We start from the raw sequence: 23,060 nt of genomic DNA on the forward strand, positions 1-23,060 counted from the left end.
AGTAAGCAGTGGGGCACTCCTTGCATGCCCGGGGCATGGCGAAGGACACGAGAGTGGCACAAGCAGGGCCCATTCTCAGGGCCCACAGGAACCTCGTGGAAGCTCCTTGGTTGGAATGTGCCATCTGTCACACACCTGTGGTACAGCCTGTTGGAGCAGCGTGTTTGTGTCTCCAGTAAGGCTCTGGTGCTGGTCTGCACATGGCATGGAAAGCAAGCCCAACTTCGTCTCTTTGTGCCTTGGGGAGAGGGGGAGAGGGCAGTGCTGCCAGCAGTTTGCGCCCTCTGCCTCACAGGATCTTGTTTTCCCTTTCCTCATGTGGGAACAGGCAGCGTGGCAATTCCTGAAAAATTCTGTGTTGCTCTCTTGCAGCATTCGAAACGATGTTCAAGAAACCCCTGCAGCCTTGGGCAGGATTTGCAGCTTTCGGCAATATGAGGCCAAGCACTGCTCAGAGCAGGGCCGAAGCAGAAAAGGAGGGGCTGAAAGAGCAGGGCCTGACCTGAGCATGTGGGACTGCTGCGAGACACCTGCCCTCCGTGTCCCCGGGGTGGGCTGCGGGAGTGCCCGAGCCGTTCAGACCCCGCTCGGAGCTGGAGGTGCCCACTGCCCTGTGCTCCTGCTGCAGCAGGAGCTGCCCTGTCCCTGCCGCCGCTGCCGCACCCCTGCCCAACCCACCGGTCCCGGGGGCGCGCTGCCAGCAGCCCTGCCGGTCTCCATCTCGGGGCTGAGGCTCAGCCGCCAGAACACCATCCCTCGAATTAAGGGCAGTGCGGGGAGAAGTCGGCGATCGGGGAATCCTCCCCGCCCTCCAGCGGAACTACATTTCCCAGGATGCTGCGAGAGGTGCGGGCGGGTCGCTCTCCGCGCTGTCCCCGGCGGGCCGCCGTAGCGGCGGGTGGGGGTGGCTGTCAGGCGGTGACGGCGGGCGGGACGCGCCCAGGTTGTTGCTGCTGCTGGTGCTGGTGCTGCCGGGACCTCCGCGGCGGGAGCGGCGGCGGGAGCCAGGCGGACCCGGCCCGGCCATGGACGAGCAAGCAGGGCCCGGCGTCTTCTTCAGCAACAACAACAACAACAACGCGCTGCTGCTGCCGCCGCCGGCGGGCGGGCCGGGGCTCGAGCCGGGCGAGGCGGCGGCAGCGGCGGCCGCCGCGGCAGTAGCGGGAGGAGGCGGCGGCGGCGGGGGGGTCGCAGCCTCCGGAGCCGCCGCGCCGCTGTCGGCGTCCCGGGCTCAGTACAGCGTGCCGGGCATCCTGCATTTCCTGCAGCACGAGTGGGGCCGCTTCGAGGCGGAGCGCGCCGAGTGGGAGGCGGAGCGGGCGGAGCTGCAGGTAACACCCGCGACCTTCTACCCCCCCCGCGCCCCCGGCTCCGCCGGCCGCTCCCCCTCGGTATCGCGCGTCCCTGGGCAGCCGGAGGAGCGCGGCCGCCCTGGGCGCTGCCATGGCTCGTTCCTTTCCCCGGGAGGGAGCGGCCGCCGGGGCTGTTTCCCTGTCCCCGGGGGCGGCCGCCGCCGGGCGAGGGGCGGGACGTGGCGGCCCCGGCCCGGAGCGGCCGCTCCCGCCGCCTCTCTGCAGTTCTCCGAGTGCCCCTCGGGGCCGGCCGCCCAAACTTGACACCAGTTTCGTAACCCACTGTTAAAACCTGCCCCCGTCGTGCCGCTGCCCCGCCGCTTGTGCCGCAGCTACCCCCGGCTCGCAGCCCCTCGGCCCCCGGGCCTGGCCCGTGAGACCCCCTGGAGCCCCTTCGGTGCTGTGGGACGCGTTATGTGATGTTTTCGGTTGAAAAGCGATGGGCTTGATACGCTCATTAGTGCGTGAAAGGACTGATAGGGATCTTGTGGTTAAAGAACTTCTGAACTGCTGGCCTAGAGCCATTGCTGTCAGATACTTCAGTGATGGGTATGTTGCATGAACTCCAATAACAGTCGATAGTGCAACCTTCGTTCCTCTTTGGCGTTGTTTACTAGAAAATCTCTGTTGTAAACCTTAATGCTGCCCATGTTACCAGCAGCCCACTGTTTGATTCTCATTTGGCCATGTTTGAGACTGAAAAGTGTCTACTCGTTTTCCTTCTGAGGTCTCCTTTCTTTGTCTCTTGCTTCCTGTCCATCTCTTTTCTTTCTACCTCTTTCCTTGAAAGTACTGTCTTTGTCAAGAGAGTCTCTAGTCTGTTTAGCAATGCAAACCACTTCTGTTTTTTGTTGGTTTTTTGGGCTTTTTTTTTTTAATCTTTTTAATTGTACTTTGTATGGTAACATCAAACAAGTGCTCTGAGAAGAGTGGAAGATGTGACGTTCTTTGCTGAGGGTTTCCTTATAGGAATTTAAAGAAAGTGGTCATGAGGACAAGGGAGTAATTTTTGTGTTAACAATGATTAAATGAGAAATTTGTTAGTAACTGAATCATGTTTCTATTCACTACATCCAGTAATTACTATATAGAAAGTAACTAGCTTAGCTATCTATAAGAATAACATCCACTGGAGGCTCATAAATATCTTGACATTTTTTCATAGCTGATACAGACATCAAATATCGCTTTTGAGAAAAAAAATCTATTTTACAGGACCTAAGAAATTCTGCCCGTGTATTAAAAGTAATAACACTTTGCATATTTGTAGTTCCCTTCAAGAGAGGCTAGCATGCCATTCCTTCTTCCCCAGGTATCCCTCAAAAGCTTGATGTTATGGATGAGATAGAGGAAAGAAGTGGAGTATTTAAACTATTTGTCAAAGTCATGCATTATCAGTGACAGATAACCCCATCACAAGTTGTTTGCTTGAATGCCTTTGACTCTTGCCAAAACATCTCAATAAAGTTATAATTAGCTGTGGCTGGCAGTGCCATGAGCTGTAACAGCATTTATCTACTGCAGAGTCATGTTCAGGAAGGTGCAAAATTCTTGGCTCTCTCTATAGGCGTCAGGCATTAAACGTCTGCTGTGACCATTTGCAGATGAATGTTCTTGGATCCATGAGAGGTTTGTTAGAGGTTCAGCAACTACAGGATGGCTTTTAGAAATTGTACATGTACACAGGAAGGATGAGCAGCATTAATTAAATGTCCTGTGCTCCTTCTGAAGCCTTTTGTTGGTCTATATATTTGGAAATGTTTAACAGAATAATGGAAATTTGAGGTTGGGCAGTTTCTCTCTGTTGAGATAAAGATGCAGTGCTCCCCATTGTACTTTACTAGTCTTCTATTCAATGCAAGTTCCAGTGCTAGATTATCCACTCTCTTGGGAGGCTGTGTGGCAAAGGACCTATTTTGTATGGTGGCTTTAGTATCCCATAATTTTTTCCAGCAATTCATCTAGTTTCTTAGAGGTAGCTTTCTTTCATCTCCATCAGTTTTTCTTCCCATCAGTGCCTATATTTTGTTTTCCCTGGCAAGTATTCATGTTTACTCTGATTTTCTAATTATTTTTCTTGAACCTTTTGAAATTATTGTTGCCTCTATTGTATAATCTTCCTCATTCAGAGTGAAAGAGGACTTCAATATTTATATCTATGCAAGCATCATTAGTAAGCTGTGTATGTCAAGTAAGAAGGAAAATAGATTCATATGGGGTTCCCCTAGATGCTTATCTGCTGATTACATATTTCACTTTTAATGCTTGCTTTCTGTTTACAGTACTTTGACATCTGCAGATTGAAAAATTATCCTAAGAATAGACTTTCATGATGCCCTGTGAAGTAATTAACTAGAATAAAGACTAACGTTATTAATCCTCATTTAAATGTTCACAAACAGTGCTTTCTGGCATTATAATTTATTTTCATATCTTTCAGAAGTTATTAATTTTCCTTTTCTTAGGTTCTTCTAGCAGCTGCTTGGGAGAGTTGACAGGAAAGGGTTTCCAGTTCTGCAAGAGTTTTAAACTCTAGATTTTTTTCATTCTGCATTTTTCTGGACTGTGTTTCCGAAACATTTCAGAGTTGTCATTATGTGTTGGACAAGCCCATCCCAAAATAGCCAAGGGTTTGATCAAATGCATATGCAGGGTGCTGAAATCTGTATCTTTGCTTGAGGCAAGCAGTGGTTGAGCTGCCTTCCATGTTGGTGTCTTGCCTGAACCATACGTCTTCTGACTGGTTGTGAGTGATGGTTGTGGATGTTATTTCCCTTTTAATTAGCCACTGCCCCCAGGGGAGAGCGATGTGGACTCTGTCCCTGTGGCTGGGACCCCACAGAGCCAAGCGCTGCCGATGCCCGTCCTTGTCCCAGCAAATGACAATACTGTCAAGCTCTGCTGCTTCAGGGCTGGATGAGCTTGGAAGGCCTCTGGGTGTGTTTGTGTGTGTGTGTGTGTGTGTATGGCTTTTGTTTTGACTAGAAATTTTGTCTTTGCAAGCAATGCATATGTTGCTGTGGAAAGTTTTCCTTCTGACAAACATTTTTCTGGCAAAAAATGCAGTTTCGCAGATTTTGGCATTTCTCTGCATTTCGCAAGTGGTCTAAATTGCAACAAACTGCTATGCTGTATGTAACTGCATGTATAGCCCCCCTCCTGCCAGGGAATTTTCCAGCTTTTGTCCTCTTCACTACTGCATTTTAATTTCTTCTAACTAGTAACTGTTTCTTTAGAGTAGTAGACTGCATAGGAGTGGTGGGACCCGAGAGCATTACATGAAAATTGTTTTTCCTGGGTAAGCTTTCCTTTGAAAAGGTTTGCAAGGAAATTAGGGAGAATGGGTGGATACAATGTGCTTGTGTTTCCACAACTTTGTTAAAAATACTCCTTGGAGGACAGTGCCAAAAGAAAAAGAAAACACTACCCAAACGATAGGGAAAGAGATAATGAAATGAGATAAAATGTGGTTAAATGATAGCAAACAGCTGTAATAGAAGGAATGTGGTGGAAATAACAGATAAGCACTTGAGATCGGATATGGAAGTCAGATTTGGTAATGTTAGCTCTCTGGGTGGGGGTCACGGATGGTGATCTTTCCCCTTGCTGCTGCTTTCCTCCTGCAAGAGGCAGACAGTGAAACCAGGCACGTTACATGGTAAGATTGTGTCCTTGGAGATAGACAAGTTAAAGTAATGAGGAGAAGGGGCAAATCAGACAGATGGCTGTGGCTATTTATAGTGTGGTTTAGGACATTCGTTACTTGATTCAGAAATTGTTGATATTTACAGTTTGTTGGCTTTTAGATAACAGTCCTCTTGTTGGATTAAGTTTCTAGTTAAAAATCATTCTGATAGCTGGGTAATCTGTAATTGTGCTTCACAGAAAAAGTAATGAGTAGTGAGTGGGTGAAATCACTTATTAAGGTAATTAAAAACTCCCGAAGATTTGGTTTAACCAATAAAATAGAAGATAAAATACAATTTGAAGAAGTTCTGTATAATATTTTCAAATATGATGATGTGGATCAAGTTTCTGAGATTTGCTGCAAAAGATAAATTGGCAGAAGTGCTGTAGAAGTCTTCTGTAAAATTTTTTCTCTTAAGGCAGATACTACAAAAAACTCTGGTTAAATACCTCTCCACTCCAGAGAAGCAATAATTTCAACTTAATTGTTTTATTTATGTCAGATAAATCAAAAGAAAGGCAGAAGAAAACAAGCCATGGTCAGAATACTGAGCTGTGTTTAGTTGAGAAAGATGGTGCTAAATGGGTCTTGGTGACTATCATATATCCTTTCTTTTGCAAACTTTTTAAGCAAACTTTCTATTTGCCAAATTCATGTAAGGCAAAGGAGAGAAACCTCTGTGCTCTTCTCTTTGCTTATATTGATGTTTGCCGGCTAATTCCAGTATGCTCATTGATAAGCTCTCATGGCTTGTTTTATTTAAGCCGGGATACTAGTGGGAGTAAATGTTCAGTGATGAAAGAGCATTATAGAAATTTGTAGAAGCAGAATGTAAATACAAACTGATGAGACAGGTTCTTTGCACATTTGTACCTGGTTTTTAAAGTTGTTTGATTATTTTTTTTCAATTGCATAGATGATCTGACTATTTCCTAGCATCAGATATTCCCATTCTTCTCAAATCTATTAAACCTATAATTTAAAGTGTAGTGAAAACATGTTTCTTAAATGGGCCTAAGTCATTTAGGAAAGTGCTGTAAATATTGACAGAAAGTTGCATTTAAAAAAAAGCAGAACATTTTATATTTTTCATGATTTGCTATAGAATTGTTGAATTAAGCAAAAATGGAATAAATGGAGAGCTTTGGTTTTCAGTGTCAGGTTAGCATATGGTGAAATATCCTGTGTGTCTTTACTAGTGTACATTTATAATTTCAGTTGGTATTTCTGTGGCCTACTCAAATTTTAGCCCTTCTTTTTCTGTTGTAAGTCTTGACTCGTCAGTTTTATTGCATCAGGAGTGTTTGAACAACAAGTTGCAAATGTAGCTTAGCCTTTATTGACATTTCAGTAGACAGGGAAACTTTGTTTAATTTTAGAACAGGCTGTGTAAAATTCCCCAAGGAAGGTCACATGTATCTCCAGAGACTTTTGGTTCATCTTAATTTATTGCTGAGTGAACTAAGACTGTACAAATACCAAGCCTTAACTAAAACTGTTATCAGCACACAGTTTTCTGAGAAAATAGCTATTGGTCAGCAACCTACTCACATATTTGGCTTCACAAGGCTGCCAAGCCTTGTCAAGTCCTCCTTTCTAAGTTTTTTAGCCAAAAAGTGGCAAGAACTGATTTTAAAGTAGATTAAGGATTGTTTTGTTGTCTTTTTAAATGCTGAGAATGGCTTAGATACCTGAAACAACTCTTCTGAATCATTTCAGAATGCTCAGAATCCAAGCTTTGCGGACAATACACTAGAAATAAAAATACTCTGAAATGTGAAAACAAAGGTTCACTTTATCTGAGTGACCTGTACTGTATGGGCCTGTAGATGAATTCATCTAGAAGATGTTCTTTTCCTATTTGAAAAGAGTTTGCTATATGCTCACTAGTATTGAATATATTGAAAATAGCCCAGTGACAAAGAAGTTAAATTAAAAATCGCAGTGTGGAAAGACTGCATTTTTTCTGCTCTTAGCCAGGAATATGTTTCCCTTTAGGGCAGTCACATAGGACAGGATTGCAAAAGCATCAGAGCAAAAATGGCATGCATGATATTCATATCCAATCTTGTAAACAGGAGGTGAGAACAAACTCATTTATTTTTGTATCTGTTTCACTTGATGTCCTAGTCAGTTCAGGGTGGTTCAAGCAAATCATGCTTGAATACAAGGAGTAGCTGATCCTGGATGTAGGTGTGAGGAATAGGAGTGTGCCAATTGCCTCTGCAAATGCTTGTGTGGTCAAGTCTGGTTCACGACTCTTTTTGTTACTGAAGCCAAATCTAAAAATCTCCTCCAGATTTGTTCTCCCTTGTCTTGCCATACCCCAAGTGATTCATTCAGCCTGTGAACTTCCATTGTCTCAGTTTAAATGTGGGCTATGAGTCTGTTTATCAGCTCTGGTGCTGACTGCTGTCGCTGCATTTCTGCCATTCTTGTACAGCAAGTGGAAAGGAATTTGAGCATTTGCAATTTAGACTCCAGCTCATAATATGTGATTATTTTGTGACATGTCATTTCAGTGTTGCCTATAGAATTACAACATCACGTTTAAAAGTTGCACTCTTTTTGTGCTTATATCAGTCTACATGCAGTGTGCTCTCGGGTCAAAAGAAAAGTTAATGCTCACCACTTAAGTAGGTGTACCACAAAAATTATTGGAGGTTTAGAGAGAATTTTCGCTTATGGAGAATGATTAAATAAGCCGAATATACATTGCTTGGCTAACTCAGAAACTATTTTGATGTTTGCAATTACCAGAGCAGTGAAAGGCAGCACTGAAGAGTGGATGGAAGAAAGACTAACTCTCTGAGATCTGCCTAGTAAAACACTTCAAACCATGGAAAGACAAGTCTTCCTGTTTTTGAGATGTTTATGTTAGTAATCAAGGTATTGCCAGAAATAAATTGTGAAATAATTTTTTATTCTGGGTCATTTATTAGGAGTTTTTCAGTCTTACTGAATTTTCTTTTCAAACAATGTTTTCAAAGAGATGAAGAATGTAAGTAAATGGCATTTCCAACCATCTTTTATTACCGTGAGCTAAATCTTTGAACTCTTTCCGGTGGTTTTTCAGGGTTTAGCTCTGATGCCAGTTTTAGGACATCTCTGAGAAGTCCAACAAAAATAATGTGCCAGTAGCAGATTGTACTGTGTATTAGTCCCATGAGGTGTTATCGTCCAGCATGAGTGTGTTTGGAATAAATGGGATGAAGTACTTATGTGTGGGGTGATGTTAAATGTGCCTTGATGCTGTCAGTTGTTTCAGCCTGTGACCCCACTTCACTTTTGTGTTATCTTAAATGGCTACACGCCCTTAGGAAAGCTTCCTAGCCTCTCTTGACAGAGTGCTAGTAGGTGTGCCTTGTGGTGTTAAGTATGGTGCCTGAAAAATTGTTTGCTAGTTGTACTAAACCACTGATGTTTTCCTTCCCCCCTCCCCTGTACCTGTTTTTTATCTCTTTTCTTCTCACCCCCCGGGCATGCTACACTTATTTACAAATATACTTAAATATGCAGTGCTTCAGTGAGCCAACTACAATCTGAAATACTGAGTACCCTGGCAGCCTACAGAATCCTTCTGGCAGATCTTGGTAGACCGGTTAGCACAACTGTTTCAGATTGATTAATCTCTGTAATGTATTTTGTTATTTTAGCCATCTGCATATTTTTTTAAATACTTTTCTTACAGTTTTTTTCCTCCTGTGTTCTCTTTCTCTTGACCTGTGAAAACCTTGTTGAATTATGGAAGCATTATATAGAGAATTGTAGCTCTTTGTCAAATGATGCCCATTGACCTTCAAGTGCTCATAAATTTGAAGTGAGGTTTACTTTAAAATATTAAGATAAATATTTTAAAGAAAAGAATAGGCTTTTTATAGCTCTTAAGTGTTAAGAATGAAAAAAGTTAAATTGCTTTTGAACTTGAAATAGCTGTAAAATTCAAGAACTGATAGAAGTTGATATTAAACATGCATCAGTTGTTTAGCAGTTGTAGTATGTTTATTTTTAAACAATTTCTGTTAAAGATAAATATTCTTTATCTCATGCTGTTTTGTAGTGTCAAGGTGTCAGCCTAAAAAGGTGTCCAGATATAAGATACTTTTTAACATCCTTGTAGTTGCGGTTGCTGATTCTAGGAAGTGTAGATTTCAGTTTAAATATTTAAACATTGAGTGGATGGATACAATTTCATTATCTGATTATATTGTTATGCCTCCTAAGCCTGTATTAAGAAGTCGGCAGCATTTTAAAAAAGGTTGTTTCTAACCCAGTGCTACTTAAAACCTTTTTGTCTACTTCACAGTAATGTGACTTTAGAGTCTTTTGGGGAATTTCTTAAAACAACAGTGTTGTTGCCTGTGAGAAATTTTTTTAACGTAAGAACGAATGTTATTTTTAAAATCTCTCAATAAAGAAGTGGAATAGTTAAGGTAGCTACAGTGCTATTAATTTAGACTGGATGTGTATGACACTTCTAAGTTTTCTTGCAGTTGACAATATGAAACACTTCAGTGAGATAAAATGGGGAAAAAAAATACTGAATTCTACAATTGCAACAGAAATAGGCCGTGCCAGGTATCTCTCTTCCCAGTGTTCTCTGGTTTTGTGTGTTTGTTTTTTTTTTTATTTACTTTCTCCTACTCTCTTGATTTTAATTTCACAGTTGAGCTAGAATACAGTAACTTGTAGCACTTAGCCTGGAATAAATGAGAGGCGGATGCTGCCTTGATTCCTTGCTGCGGAGCCAGCGGGGCTGGGTGCTTTATGGAGAAGATGCGCCCCACCCATAAGGCAAGGAACAATATGAGGTTGTGCGTGATCTCCGTAGGCAATTTTGAGGTTTGTGATGACTAGCTTACAACTTGATGCATTTTAACCTCGTTAGTTAGAAGGTCAGTTGTCACAGAACCTGTTCGTTGGGAATATTTGCAAATTCTTGAAATTTTTGGCAAACCTTCCCAGGAGTGGCCAAAGCACAAGTGTAGAACAGTGTTGCGGATCACTCAAAGCAGAAGTGCATCTCCTTTCTCTCCTGCTCGCTCAGGTATAACACAGGCTTCAGGTTTGACTTGTGCTAAAGGTGGAGCTCTGTGAAGTGGCCTGTAGAGTCTCAAACTATTGATAAAATTCTGTCATTTATGTGTGAATTATAAGAAAACTGTAGTTGCTCCGTTCAGTTATACTTTTCACCCTATTTAAACGCAAACCTCTTACACATTAAATGTTTGCACAGACATTTAGGCAGGTGTTGTCTATGTATTTTGATTTGAAATGGTGATTCTGGAGTTATCGCTGTTTTGTTCTAGAGACTGAGAAAACACTGCTAGATGTCATAATTTGTTATTTTAGCTGTTTAAACTCAGTGTACTCGTTCAGTTTTCATTTATACTGCAAAATGTTTCATTTATGGTATGAACATTTAGATTCCTTTGCACATTTTCAGTTAATTGCAAAACATTCTAAAGAATTAAGTCTGCTTAAGACATATGAACTGTAACTATTCTCATTTTCAGAGCCAGAATTTCTCAAAAATAGTGAGTATTGGACATAAGGCTGCTCCTCTGAAGAAAAGCATAAACAAACTATACTAGAAACTGTGCAGCCTCCAAGGAGAGAGCAAAATTATTCTCTGCTCCTTGATTTACCAGTAAAACTACCTGTCTGTAAAATATTCAGTAACGCTGAAGCATCCTAGCAATAAGCTTATGTGGGGCTGAAGACTTGGCTTGTGGATTCGACTCTATTGTTGCATGCTTTTTGAGTAAGAAACACGAGGATTTCATGGAAGTCCTAGAAAAAGAAAAGCTATAAGACATCAGTAAGAGCATTGATGTTCTACTGACAGTAAAAGATGTCCACGTGAAGGTGGTGTTGTATGTTCTTTTTTAATCATATCCATTAATGTCTCTCCCTCTTACAAAAGTAAGCTGTCAAAACTACTGAGAAGTTGCATTTTTTATTTTGTTCAGCCTGCTACCAGTGGAAGATGACTTTAGCCTCAGTTGTTAGCATGGTAATTAATGCTGGTTTGACCTTTGTAGTATAGCAGTGTGTGAGCAGGGTCATTACTGGCTGTCCTTTGCCAACCTACCAGGTAAAAAATGCTTTATTCCAGTGTGTTCATTCAGTTCATTCTTGCTTAGAATTGCTTGAAGACAGCAGGTCACATCATAGATCATATCAGCTTGTGTCCTGATGGCATTAAATGATCTTTCTCATTCTGGCCAAATACATATTTACATCACCTTCTACTGTTTTGAAAAGTGTGTTTTGATGTTCTCTCACTTTTTGACTAGAAGGGAATGTTTAGTTCTGCTGGGCATATTTGGAGACAGGGAGAGAGAATCTGGGTGTCTGCACAGTTACTGCAAACTGAGTTATATGTGTTTGAGGCGTTCCTCTTGTTATTCAGATGGTGACCTTGTTGAGGTGACATGCTTCTTGCACAGTTACATTCCTCAGGGGAGGAAATGCTGACTCTAGCACCAACATTTCTTTCTTCTGTGCCTTTCTTTAAACCTGAGTGTAAAATGAACATTAGAATTCAATTGTAGTTTTTTGTTCATCCCAATTCAAGTGTTAAGTGGAAAGAAAGCTTGATGCCAGAGCAAGAGGCCTTTCTTTTGATTCAGTTGACTTTTTTTTTTTTTGAATTCAGATGTGTTTCCCCCATTGAAGTTGAAGACTGACTTTGTTGGAGAACAGCCAGTGTTTTTCACTTGACATAAACTGGCTGCTCTAGTTGGTGACTGGCAGTTAAAGATCCTTCAGGTGTTTGTCAAGCTGTTTACTGGCTGTACTTGAGCAATAAAATTATGTCAGCTGGTGTCGTATTTTAGAGCAGCTGCTATAGATGGCCACCAACAAGTGGCCTTTTAGAGTAAATTCATCTTGTCTGGTTTCCAAAATTCAACTGAGTTAGTTGTATGCATTCACTTTATAGTTGATGGAGAGAAAATGACATTTACAGGTTCTGTTTTTCTTCCCCTTGGAGTAAAAATCTGCAGTCAGATAAATTATTCTTCAGAAACGACTGTCTCCATTAACTAAACTATCTGGGGACTGCTTGCAAGGTTGTGAGGATAACATATTCCTGCTCATTTTTCCCTGACTTTCCCTAGAGATTGGTATAGAGTGCAGTGCCTACAGAAAACACAGACCTTCAGTGGGCATTTGTATAAATGAAAGGCTTATTGGTCTTCATGTTCAACAGCTGATGGTCTAGACCAGTTGCCTTTTATCCTGTTTATGCTTCTCAAGAGACAGATGAGATGCTTGAAGACTTTGCTTCAGAGGTGACAGAAAGCTTCTGATCCTGAAAATGGCAGGTGGCTTGCAATGCCAGGTGAGGCTGAGGCATGAAGTGGTGACTGCCTGTAGATATTTCTGTCTAAAAGTGTATTCATGAATTGAGCAAGCACAAGAACTTGCCTCTTATAAGGGACATGATTTGAGCATTAGGTACAAAAGCAGGTAGTTCTTCCTTTAGGATTAGGAATTAGGATCTTGTATTTGTCATAGCTTTTTATTTGAAGGAGACTTTTCACAGGCAACTAAATACTTACTCTGTGCTGGAAGTTGATAAAGGTTAACTGTGTATTTTCTACTTGACTTTATTTACTTCTGTACCATTTCTCTCTTTGTCTCCCTCACCAAAATACCTTTCCCTGTTTTCCCTTTTTTTTTCCTGTCTTAATAACAATATTTCTGGAGAACTTTCTTTAACCTATTTTAGTAAGTATCATAATTAACACTGTATTACAAATGGGGTTTTATTTTTCTTTTAGTTGAACATGCTTTACATTTTTTTACTAGTATCATGTAGCTAACATGTATCTACAGAACAGTACACTAATTATACCATACATCAGTTAGTGAGCAGAAATACTTTGTCATCATCTTCTGCTTATTGTTGGTAAATACTTTTATCTGCTGAAGGCTTTTTGTTTGCTTATTTTTTCTATTCCTTATCCTTTATTGAATGTTTAGCCAAGAGAGGAAATAAACTCTGTCAAACAAACCGAAATTGTTTTATTTCTTATCTTTTTCTTCCTTGTTGTTTTTGATCTGTAACGAGCATACGGTTTAGAAGGCTTATCTTTGCAGTGTTTTGTGTAAGCACTTAATGTTTATGAAACACAGTGAGCCGATTTCTTTTGAACTCTACAAATAAATTTTAAAATAACTTGGGAAGGCACACAAACCTAGGAGCTATGCTGAATGATTTTGAGGAAGTAGATTCTAAACTGAACCCTTTCTTTTGCAGGCCCAGATTGCCTTTCTTCAAGGTGAAAGGAAGGGACAGGAAAATCTGAAGAAGGATCTAGTGAGAAGAATCAAAATGCTGGAATATGCACTTAAACAAGAAAGGTATGCTGCTTTAGTGATGAGCACATAACGAAGAAATTCTGAAGACAGATACTTTATTTCTCTTCTTTATTTTAAAAAAACAAGAAATATTTTTTCTGTATATACTCAGTTCTCAAATTGACAAATAATATTATACTAAATAAAACCAGTAGTCTAAATGTCTGCATTATAGTAAGAACAATAGCTAACATTATACTGCTACAAAACATGCTAATAAAACCCATGGTTGATCAATAAAGAATACTTTTTCTTTGGTAAAATTCCTCCTAACTGAATAGATTGTACCTCAGAATTACCATGTATTCCCTTTTTGTTCAAAGTACTAGCTTTGTTTAATAATATGTGACTCTTAACTGTTTTCAGTCTAGTAATTACTAGCTTTTAATCTTGCTAAGTTTTTTGTCTTTTCAATATGAAAGACTCTACAGAAATATCTTCTGGAAACTAATTGTGTGAGGGACAAGCTGGAGAGATGGTCTGATTCCAACAGGATGAGGTTCAACAAGGCCAAGTGCTGGGTCCTGCACTTTGGCCACAACAACCCCCTGCAGCGCTACAGGCTGGGCACAGAGTGGCTGGAGAGCAGCCAGGCAAAGAGGGACCTGGGAGTTTGGATTGACAGGAAGCTCAACATGAGCCAGCAGTGTGCCCAGGTGGCCAAGAAGGCCAATGGCATCCTGGCCTGGATCAGGAACAGTGTGGCCAGCAGGACCAGGGCAGTGGATAAGTTGTATATCTAGTTTATTTTATGTAATTAAATGAGTAGGAACTGTTCTACACTGTAATATACTCAGTGCTGGTGAGGCCACACCTGGAGTGCTGTGTCCACTTCTGGGCCCCTCAGTTCAGGAAGGATATTGAGGTGCTGGAGCAGGTCCAGAGAAGAGCAACAAGGCTGGTGAAGGGACTCGAGCACAAGTCCTGTGAGGAGAGGCTGAGGGAGCTGGGGTTGTTCAGCCTGGAGAAGAGGAGGCTCAGGGGAGACCTCATCACTCTCTACAACTCCCTGAAAGGAGGTTGTAGCCAGGTGGGGGTTGGCCTCTTTTCCCAGGCAACTATCAGTAAGACAAGAGAGCATGGTCTTAAGCTGTGCCAGGGGAGGTTTAGGTTGGATATTAGGAAGAAATTCTTTACAGAGAGGGTAATCAAGCATTGGAGTGGGCTGCCCAGTGAAGTGGTGTATTCTCCGTCCCTGGAGGTTTTTAAGATGAGAGTGGATGTGGCACTTAGTGCCATGGTCTAGTAACCACAGTGGTGTTGGATCAAGGGTTGGACTTGATGATCTCAGAGGTCCCTTCCAACCTGGCTGATTCTATGATTCTATGTTCGTGTTTACCAGTTGATCAATTGATCAGTTGATCAATTCTATTTTTTTGTTCATGGGGATTTTTGGTAGAAGTCCCCAGTTTGCTTTATTCCTACCTATACTTTCCTGTTATTCTAATCTTTGAGGCAAACAAGTTGGGTTTTTTAATCATGTTTTCAGAAATCTCTCTGTTCAACCGATTTATTTTAGGCCAAATTTAGTTATATTTTGTTTTAGTAGTAAAATGTAATTTAAAATTCTTGAATAAAGAGTACATTTATGTTACTACTGCAAAACAATAATTGCTTACATACCATTTTCCTATCAGATAATTCCTGCTTCTCTTTAATAAAATATTAATAAAATCAAACTCTCAAATAGTTTGTGTTAGTAGCAATAATATTTAAAATATACGCATTTGCAAATGGGGAATAGGATATTGCTGCTAGATAATTTAAAATGGATGCTATTGGTTGTGCAACACTGTATAGCATTTAGATTTACTCATCTTTAGCAGAAGACATGCCTTCGACCATCCAGTTCGTCTCTTTCTGGTAGGAACCAATTCATCTGCTAACATGGAGCTGCAGCCAGTTTTCTGGCCAGCAGTAGCCTCAGGGCTCCAGTATACTTGCTTCCTCTTTGGGGAGTTCTTGAAGGAATGCTTAAGGTAGATACTCTTTTTGCCCAGGCACTGGGTACTGATCTTCTATCATATAGCAAGAAAAATATCAAATGTATGCATAATGGAGATTGCAGATTATTGCTATAGAAAGGCTTACATTTGAGGCATGATTGCAAGGCTTAGAGTCACAATAAGAGACAATAGAGTATGTTCTTGTTCAGTTAAAGATTTACTCTAAGTTATATATATTCTGTGATGATTTCTTGTATTTCAAAACTGAGGGAGCTATTTCTGGTTACTTAAAGACATCTCTAGTACTTCATGTTCATAACCAAGACAAATTGGCAATCAAAAATTATCAAACTGTGTTAATACATTTCTGTGTGCTATCAGAGAAACTTTGTAACATTTAAAAAAAAAAAATCAAAAATTAAACTGCCATATGGATAGTGAAAATGTTCCCCAGTTTTAATCTGTAAAATCCACCTAAATTATGACATTTAAAGTCTAGAGCAGTAGTCCCTGTCAGGATTAGGAAAAAACACCTGCCTTCTTATTAGCAGGTTGCATATTGGTATCTTCTATCTTTTGTTGTATGTTTTTCTGCAGTGTATGGCACTAGCCTTTGTTACTCAGGTCAGTAGGCTACTGTCAGCTGGTCTGATCCAGTGGGACAGCTTCAGTACCGGTGTGTAATGGTTCTGTAAGTAAATGTGATGCTTGTGACTGGTGTGTCCTAGAGACAGCTATTTATGAGTTTGTGGTTTTAAACAGCAGTTTTATTTGCCAGTTTCTGAAGAAACAGTCATGTATTTCTGCTGGAAATGTCTCCCAGCAAGTGTTCTTGCTTGATACTTCAAAGAATGGCAACATGCTGAGCTTGGAAGCACTGCTGTCTTTCCCAGCATTTTCCTAAATCAGCTGTCAGCCAGGTCAGACCGTAGTCAGTTGCAATGCTGGCTTTTTCCACTGGGATCTCAGAGCTGGTAAATGAGATCGTACAAGGTAGGAAGAAGACATTTCTGTCAAGTTAGGGTAAGGTTGATGCAGTGTGAGGGGGCAGGGAATCATTCCTGTATTCCTTCATTTCTGTCCTGGGCTTGCAGTATACCAAATGTTTCTCAGTTAGATGAACTAAGTTATGAGTAATGGGACAGAATATGAAATTGTGGCCCAGAGGACTCCCATGTTTGCAATGCCCTTAGGAGAAGGTGCCATTGGTTTTCTCAAAAACAAACTTTTATGAGCTCCTCTTCTTTATAGTGGGTGTTCAGCATTTCTTTTATCAACCAAATGGTTTCAAATTTTAATATAAATAAGCATCTTCATAAGCATTATTGTTATTCTCTACTTCATGTCATGTCATTTTGTGGTGGGTGAGGTAGAAAATTACTTACTGATTGTCATGGTTTTCTGACAAATGTAGTTTAATGTTTGGCCTTTATTTTAGTAACTGTGAGATTACCTTTTTGTTGTGTGCATAGGAAGGCTGATTATTTCTGCTGGAGTCTTAATAGACTAAATAGCAAAGAGCTTAGAAGGAGCTAGTGGGTAGTTGAGTCTACCATTTTTTCAACAGTAGTTTTGATGTAGTTTTGCCAACACCCAGTAGATTGCAGTGTGAGGCTGCTCACAGTTGAGGGTTACTTTTTATGACTTTATCAATACTTACTCCCCCACCAGTAAATTGCATTGTTGCCTCTGAATTTTCAGGAGCTAGCTGAAATGTAGTACTGTTTCTCTCAAGTACATGTCCTATTTCACTTAGTCTAGCTCGCTTCCTGTCTTAACATATTTCAACCAAAGAACTGGACTCCTGAGCCATGTCTCTAGAAACATTTGATTTAATTTTATGTTGTTTTCTGCGCTGGTGTGTCTGATCAGTGTAAGGCTGGCGCCTTCTACCCTGTGTAGAATATCTTGCCGTGCTGTTCCTGGCAGTCATTCTTGTTTATGTCTCTTGATTTGGCGTCGGCTCCCAGATCTTCTACGGATGTTTTGGCAGGCTCCCTCAGCACAGCTGGATTAGATGCTTCAGGTCTGGCGACAGATATTTCCAAGAAATAGTGGCCTGTTTTGATTGGGGTCAGACTTTTTTCTGTGTGAAGTATTCAGAAAAGTTTCACTGCTCTTAGTCTTAGGAAATTTAGAAGGATGACAGCTTTTAGCTTTTTCCTAAGCAGCTCTTAAAATGTTGTGGCAGCCATGTTGAATGTCTCCAAGCACTGTTTGCATAGAAGACACATAGTTCAAAGAAAATACTGCTAATCAAAAAGGGAGAATTGTGTAGTGAAAGGCAAAAGCCAAAGCAGTGCTAATATTCATTCTTATCTTAGTGAGGGCATCTACCCAGCAATGTATTTTCACAGTACCAAAATATCTTTCTTCCAAACAACTTGAAGGCTAGTTTTCAGATGGAAAATACCTTCTATGAAGTTGTATCCTTCAGGTAGTTATTTTCAAGTAATTTCTCTGTCTCTGCATACTGCTAATGATCCATATGTAATGGAAGGTAAATCATTCAAGTTGAACAAGTTCAGATAATAAATCTTTGTGACTTGTTTCCCTTTTTCTTTCCCCCAAACCACTTGTTTTTGACCAGATGATGCAAAGGTTGGAGAAACATTGATTTTACTTCGTACTTATTTACACAAAAAAAGACTTCTTCTCTTTTTTGTGATGATGGTATTGCACTGCTGTGAACTGCAGAAGGCTGTTTTAAAGCTGTTAATAAGTGGCCCGTGTGATTTCTGAAAAAGTGAAATTAGGTGTGACAGGTGGGCAGAAGATGTTATTATAGAAATAGATTAAATTAGAATGTGCTAATGGAATAAGCTATAATCAGAATTTGTGTAGAAAAGAATTCAAGGTTATTTTGTGAGAAGTTTGATAACCTTTGATTACAATATGTATAACTGAATGGTCAAGACTCTACCTTCCAGTCTTGGTGTCTGAATCATGGTTTTCAGCCCTTTTCTTAGTGTTCTTTAAAAAGAAGATTGTTTCTCTTTCATACCTGTGATATTTTCAGCTGTACCATAAAAAAGTTTCTGAAAATAAATCTCATAGTTGCTGCTTGAAGAAGTGTAGAAAATACTTCCTTGATGGACTGTTAGTGGTCTATATTGATTTTATGGGATTTTTTTTTTTTAATATTCCTCTGAACTTTAAAAGCATACTGTAGCTGAAGATGAGTTCACTGAGTCAAGTACTATGCCATGATACTCATGCTTCTGTTTCAAGTCTGTGACTTGCTCAGACACAGGAATTTGTACTAAATTATTTTAATTTAGGTTTGACTGTAGCATTGGGGTTTTTTTGTCATTTTGTGCTTTTTGTTTTTAACTTTCCCAGCAATATTGAAAATAAGTATTGTTTTTTTGGATTTTCAGCTCTTCAGTTACCTCTCTGTTAGAAGAACAACCTTTCCGGTTCTTCTGCCTTATCTGTAGTGCTACTGGTCTCTGCCTGTAATATACAGAGTTAGATCTTCTAAAAGATGAAATCTTAGTCCAGCTTGGCCTTAAAATAGATTTAAGGGCCAGTGGTGTACAAGACCATGTAATCTGCATTATCCTCTTGAAGTAAAGAATAACAACAAAAGCTTTAAAAGCTGTTGCATTATGAGGTGCAACCCGTTACAAAAACCTGCTATTAACAGTTTAAAATGTGAATAGAATGAAAAAGTCTCATTTTGTTGAACTGACTTTATAATGCTTTTACTAAGAGGAAAGAAGACTATTACTGATGATTTAAGAGGGAAAGAAATTTAAAAAATGAGCATACATGGATTTAGGAGATGGAAATAAATATACTGAGAAGTTTAAAAATCTGCAGACTGAATCTTTAAAAGATGGATTTTGGAGAACATGTGAGAAATCTGAGGAAAAGGAAATGTACAAGGAATGATCCTTTCAGTGAACCTAGCAAATATTTTACTTAAGTAGGAAATTATTAACAAACACCTGATAAGAAAATTAGTGAATGCTTAGAGCATAGGGGAACTCTGCGTAAGACCGATGAACTAAAAGCAAATGCTACAAAAACTAACTGCTTTCTGAAATTATTTGAAGGAATTGAGTAGAACACAGCATATGTCAGTAATCCAGATTAAAGTCGAGTATTAATATTTGCTATGTTAAGTCAAATCAAAATAGATTAAACAGTAAGGTCACTTGAATTCATGAGTGTATAAAAAAATTGTAATGTTTAAAGTTGGTGAGGTAGGTTGATGATAGAGTAGAGGATTTCCTAATTCTTGATTAATCATTACTTTTTATTAGTGATGGTGAGGGAAAAAGTAAACGTACCCTCAGCATTAAACAATAATATTTTACCAGGGTAACATCTCTCTGCTGGTGAGGTGTAAGAAACAGATAGTTGGAAAAGGAAAGATAAATATTTTGATTGAACATTCAGCCTTGATTTTGTTCTGTTCTTCGTTGTTCTTTTCTGTACTGACCAGAATGTTTAACCTTCACTTATTACTGTTAATACATTCCAAGTGCATCCTTTCTCCTTTCCTTGATGGTTGCTGCTCAACTGAGTTAGAACTTAGTGCTCTGGCTCTTGAGGAGTTGGTTCCTTCGTTTGTCTATGTTGCTACACCTAAGAGGCACTTCTTCACTCTTCACTTACCCTTCTCATTCAGAGTTAAATGTTTATTATCATTAAAATGCAGTTGGATTAGTAGGAAGCTAGTACTGTCAATACTGAAGCATAAGAACTACCAAGCATCAGTTCCCTCAGCACCATTTTGTTAGAAATAATGAGTTTTCTTGGTGAAATAAGAAAAGGCAAAAGAAAACAGTAATGCAGTGAAGATGTTTGAGAAACAACCAAGAGGTGTATGTAACAATCAAGAGGTGTAGGTAACTTGAAAACATTTTCTACAGTCGTTCTTTATACAGTCATTCGAGCTTAGCGAGACTTGCCTCATACAATTACAAAGTGTCACACCTGTTAATTTTCTAAAAAACAAATTTTGAGTGGAAGAATTCCCTTGTGACTAGTAGAATTAATGCACTCATTTTCATGTTGGTGTATTTGAGAGGGTTTTTTATCTTTTGTAGCCTGTGTCTTGCTGCCCTACACCTAGCTCTGTACATTCGGATTGGAACTGTGTGTATGTGTGTATTTGATGGTTGTCCCACTACTGCCAGGCTGCACAGTCAGCATTTTCTGAGTTCTCTGCCTTTTGTTCTGGGTAGGAACTAGTATAAGTGCCACTCTTCTACCCAGTTGTGAATGTCTACGAAACTTTATAGGGCATCAGGATTTTGTTTTGAGTTGTCTAAATTTTCATATTTGGCAGAAAACAATCTTATAAAATTACAGTGAGTGTGAGAGAAGGAGGGGACAGATTGTGAAACTAGCTAAGGCTTTCTTTGCCTCAGTTTCTCTATTATGGTGTTGTAAGACTAATGAATCTTGAAGAATTTATGTGTGCATCTGCAATCCTGTACTACTGTGGTGTTATTTTGTGTGTTTAAAAGTCTTTACTGACTCTGTAGGATGAAGCTTTTCAAATTAAAAAGCGTTTCCTTTTTTTTTAAATAGCTACTCTTGTATGGCATGCTTTATGGGGTTTATTATATTAGGCCTTCTGAAGGCTAAATATTTTTGGAAGAGAAGTCTTGATTTTGCACTTGGTCAAGTGACAGATGTAGCAGCTTTGAGAGAAACTGGGGTAGGTGAGCTGTCACTGCTAAATCTCACTTATAATAGTTCTAAATGAGAGCTTGCTGCTGTTGGAAAGTACAGCATTTCGAAGAATAAAACTAAAGTTTGCTTAATGGAGGTGACAATACGAGATATGAAGTAGGTGGTGCTGAACTGACATGGATAGTAAAAAATGTTTCACAGTGAAACACAGAAGAGTAGCTTGTGTCCACGGGGAGGGAACCTTTTCTGTGGCAAGAACATTTTGTAAAATCTACAGTCTACTGATCCCTGTGTTTCATCACTATTCACTTTGCATGTAAACCTTGGGAAAAATAATTAAACAAAATCACTTATCGGAAGTTGTGGTCAAATGATTTGTTTTGTGTTGTTCCTAGACTAGAAGAAAGGAATGGCTTTTCAAGTGAAAATTGGTGACATTTGTGTGTTTAGAGATACCCTTTATATGTGCTAATAGTTTTTTTTCCATTTTTTCCCTTTGTTTTCTTTCAGGGCTAAATATCACAAATTAAAATATGGCACAGAATTGAATCAGGGAGATATGAAGCCACCAAACTATGATTCTGGTAAGAATTTATTAAACATTAGTTCATTACTGGCATAAAAACATAACTGCAGTTTGTGCAAATGCTGAATTGATAGTGTTGATAAAATAAGTTGCTAAATGGAAGCAGTGAGAATAGAGGTAATTAATAAAGACTGTATTTTACTCTTGTACAATTAAAAATAATACTAATGCTCTAAAAGAGTCTATTAATAAATCAAATTAGTTTAGATTTAAAAAAATCCAAACCCAAATGAAAAATCTACTCTTGGAGAATAGTTTTTTCTCTCCCTTAGTAATGTGTATGGATATTTTAGAACAGGATGATACTGGATTCATAACTGTAGAATCCTTTTATCTTTGGATAATTTATCTGAATGAAATATATAGTATGTAATGTTTTGTTCAATTACCTCAGTGATATTTCAGGAGAAAAATAATGAAAGTACATATTAGACATAAAGTGAGAGTTTGTGAATGGGGGATTTATTTAGAGAATTCAAATCATCATTGGAGATGCATTCAACTAACTTCAGTGTAATGCTGTAAGAGGACAGTTTTGTGCCTTGGTCTCTGGAAAGCTGATTTACTTTCATAGAGTTTTCATCTCCTACTTCAGACAAATAGATATAAGCACTGAACTTGAGGAATTAAGAATTTAAATTATTTCCTTTTATCCCTCTATCTCCCTATCTTTTCCTCAGAAAAAAAAAAAGAGGTACAGAAATTTGGTTACAGGTCAAGCCATTGAAAGAAGTAATAAGTGATGGTTTTTGTATCTTAGTCCCCTGATACTCTTACTAAAACGAAATTGGAGCCCCTGTACATAAAAGTAGATCATAGAAAGTCTGCAGACCTCAGCTTTGTCACTTGGTTTGTGGAGGGGATGGTCTGGTTTACTGTCATGATTAATTCTTACCTCATTAGTTTTAGAAGGTCATTAATAAAACCGTAAACAAACAATAAATCCAACCCCACACCAGCTGCTAAAACTTTATACCAGGCTTTTCTTGTTCAAGTTATAATGAATTTTTGAGATATTTTACTTCATGTTATTATCAAGGTTGTTTCCTTAACTGAAGAAATACTTAATTTGGTGTTACTAAGTGGAAGACTCCAATCTTTATTTGGACCATTAGAAAACCTTGTTCTGACCATACTAAAATCCTAGACAACTTTTTTTTTTTCTATAATTTCTCAGAATGCAGCTACAGCATGGTTCTCCAGTTTCCAGGGGAGGAATGTCATGCAAGGCCTGTCTTGTGAGCAGAGCCATAACCTGTGCATTACTTCTGCAAAATGAACTTTAGTGCAATTACTTTTGTTAAAATTCCATTATCCTCATCTATCCCATTGTATTCTGTATATGTAGCTATCAGAAATGTATACTTTTGTTTTATATTAAATATAGACTGATTAGTGATACACTTAAAATAGAAACTTTGTTATAGAAACTTTGTTATAATGCTCCTTTGAAGTTGTCTTTGATA

General features: G+C 39.4%; 1 protein-coding gene across 7 annotated transcripts in view; it reads left to right on the forward strand.

Annotated features, from left to right (window-relative positions):
- The first annotated feature begins 929 nt into the window (after window positions 1–929).
- STRN (striatin) overlaps window positions 930–23,060 on the forward strand; it is a 71,161-nt gene continuing 49,030 nt past the window's right edge. For 4 of the 7 annotated variants that reach the window (XM_064648571.1, XM_064648572.1, XM_064648574.1 and 1 more), the window contains exons 1-3: window positions 930–1,331; window positions 13,310–13,413; window positions 21,519–21,592. In XM_064648571.1, coding sequence (XP_064504641.1) covers window positions 1,026–1,331; window positions 13,310–13,413; window positions 21,519–21,592 — 484 coding nt within the window. In that variant the 5' untranslated portion in view covers window positions 930–1,025. Of the gene's footprint in view, window positions 1,332–1,707; window positions 1,902–13,309; window positions 13,414–21,518; window positions 21,593–23,060 lie in introns of those variants that run through there. The other 3 variants (XM_064648573.1, XM_064648575.1, XM_064648577.1) reach the window with 2 other exon arrangements.

Source organism: Pseudopipra pipra, chromosome 3, assembly GCF_036250125.1.
Source record: "Pseudopipra pipra isolate bDixPip1 chromosome 3, bDixPip1.hap1, whole genome shotgun sequence".
NCBI classification, from domain to species: domain Eukaryota; kingdom Metazoa; phylum Chordata; class Aves; order Passeriformes; family Pipridae; genus Pseudopipra; species Pseudopipra pipra.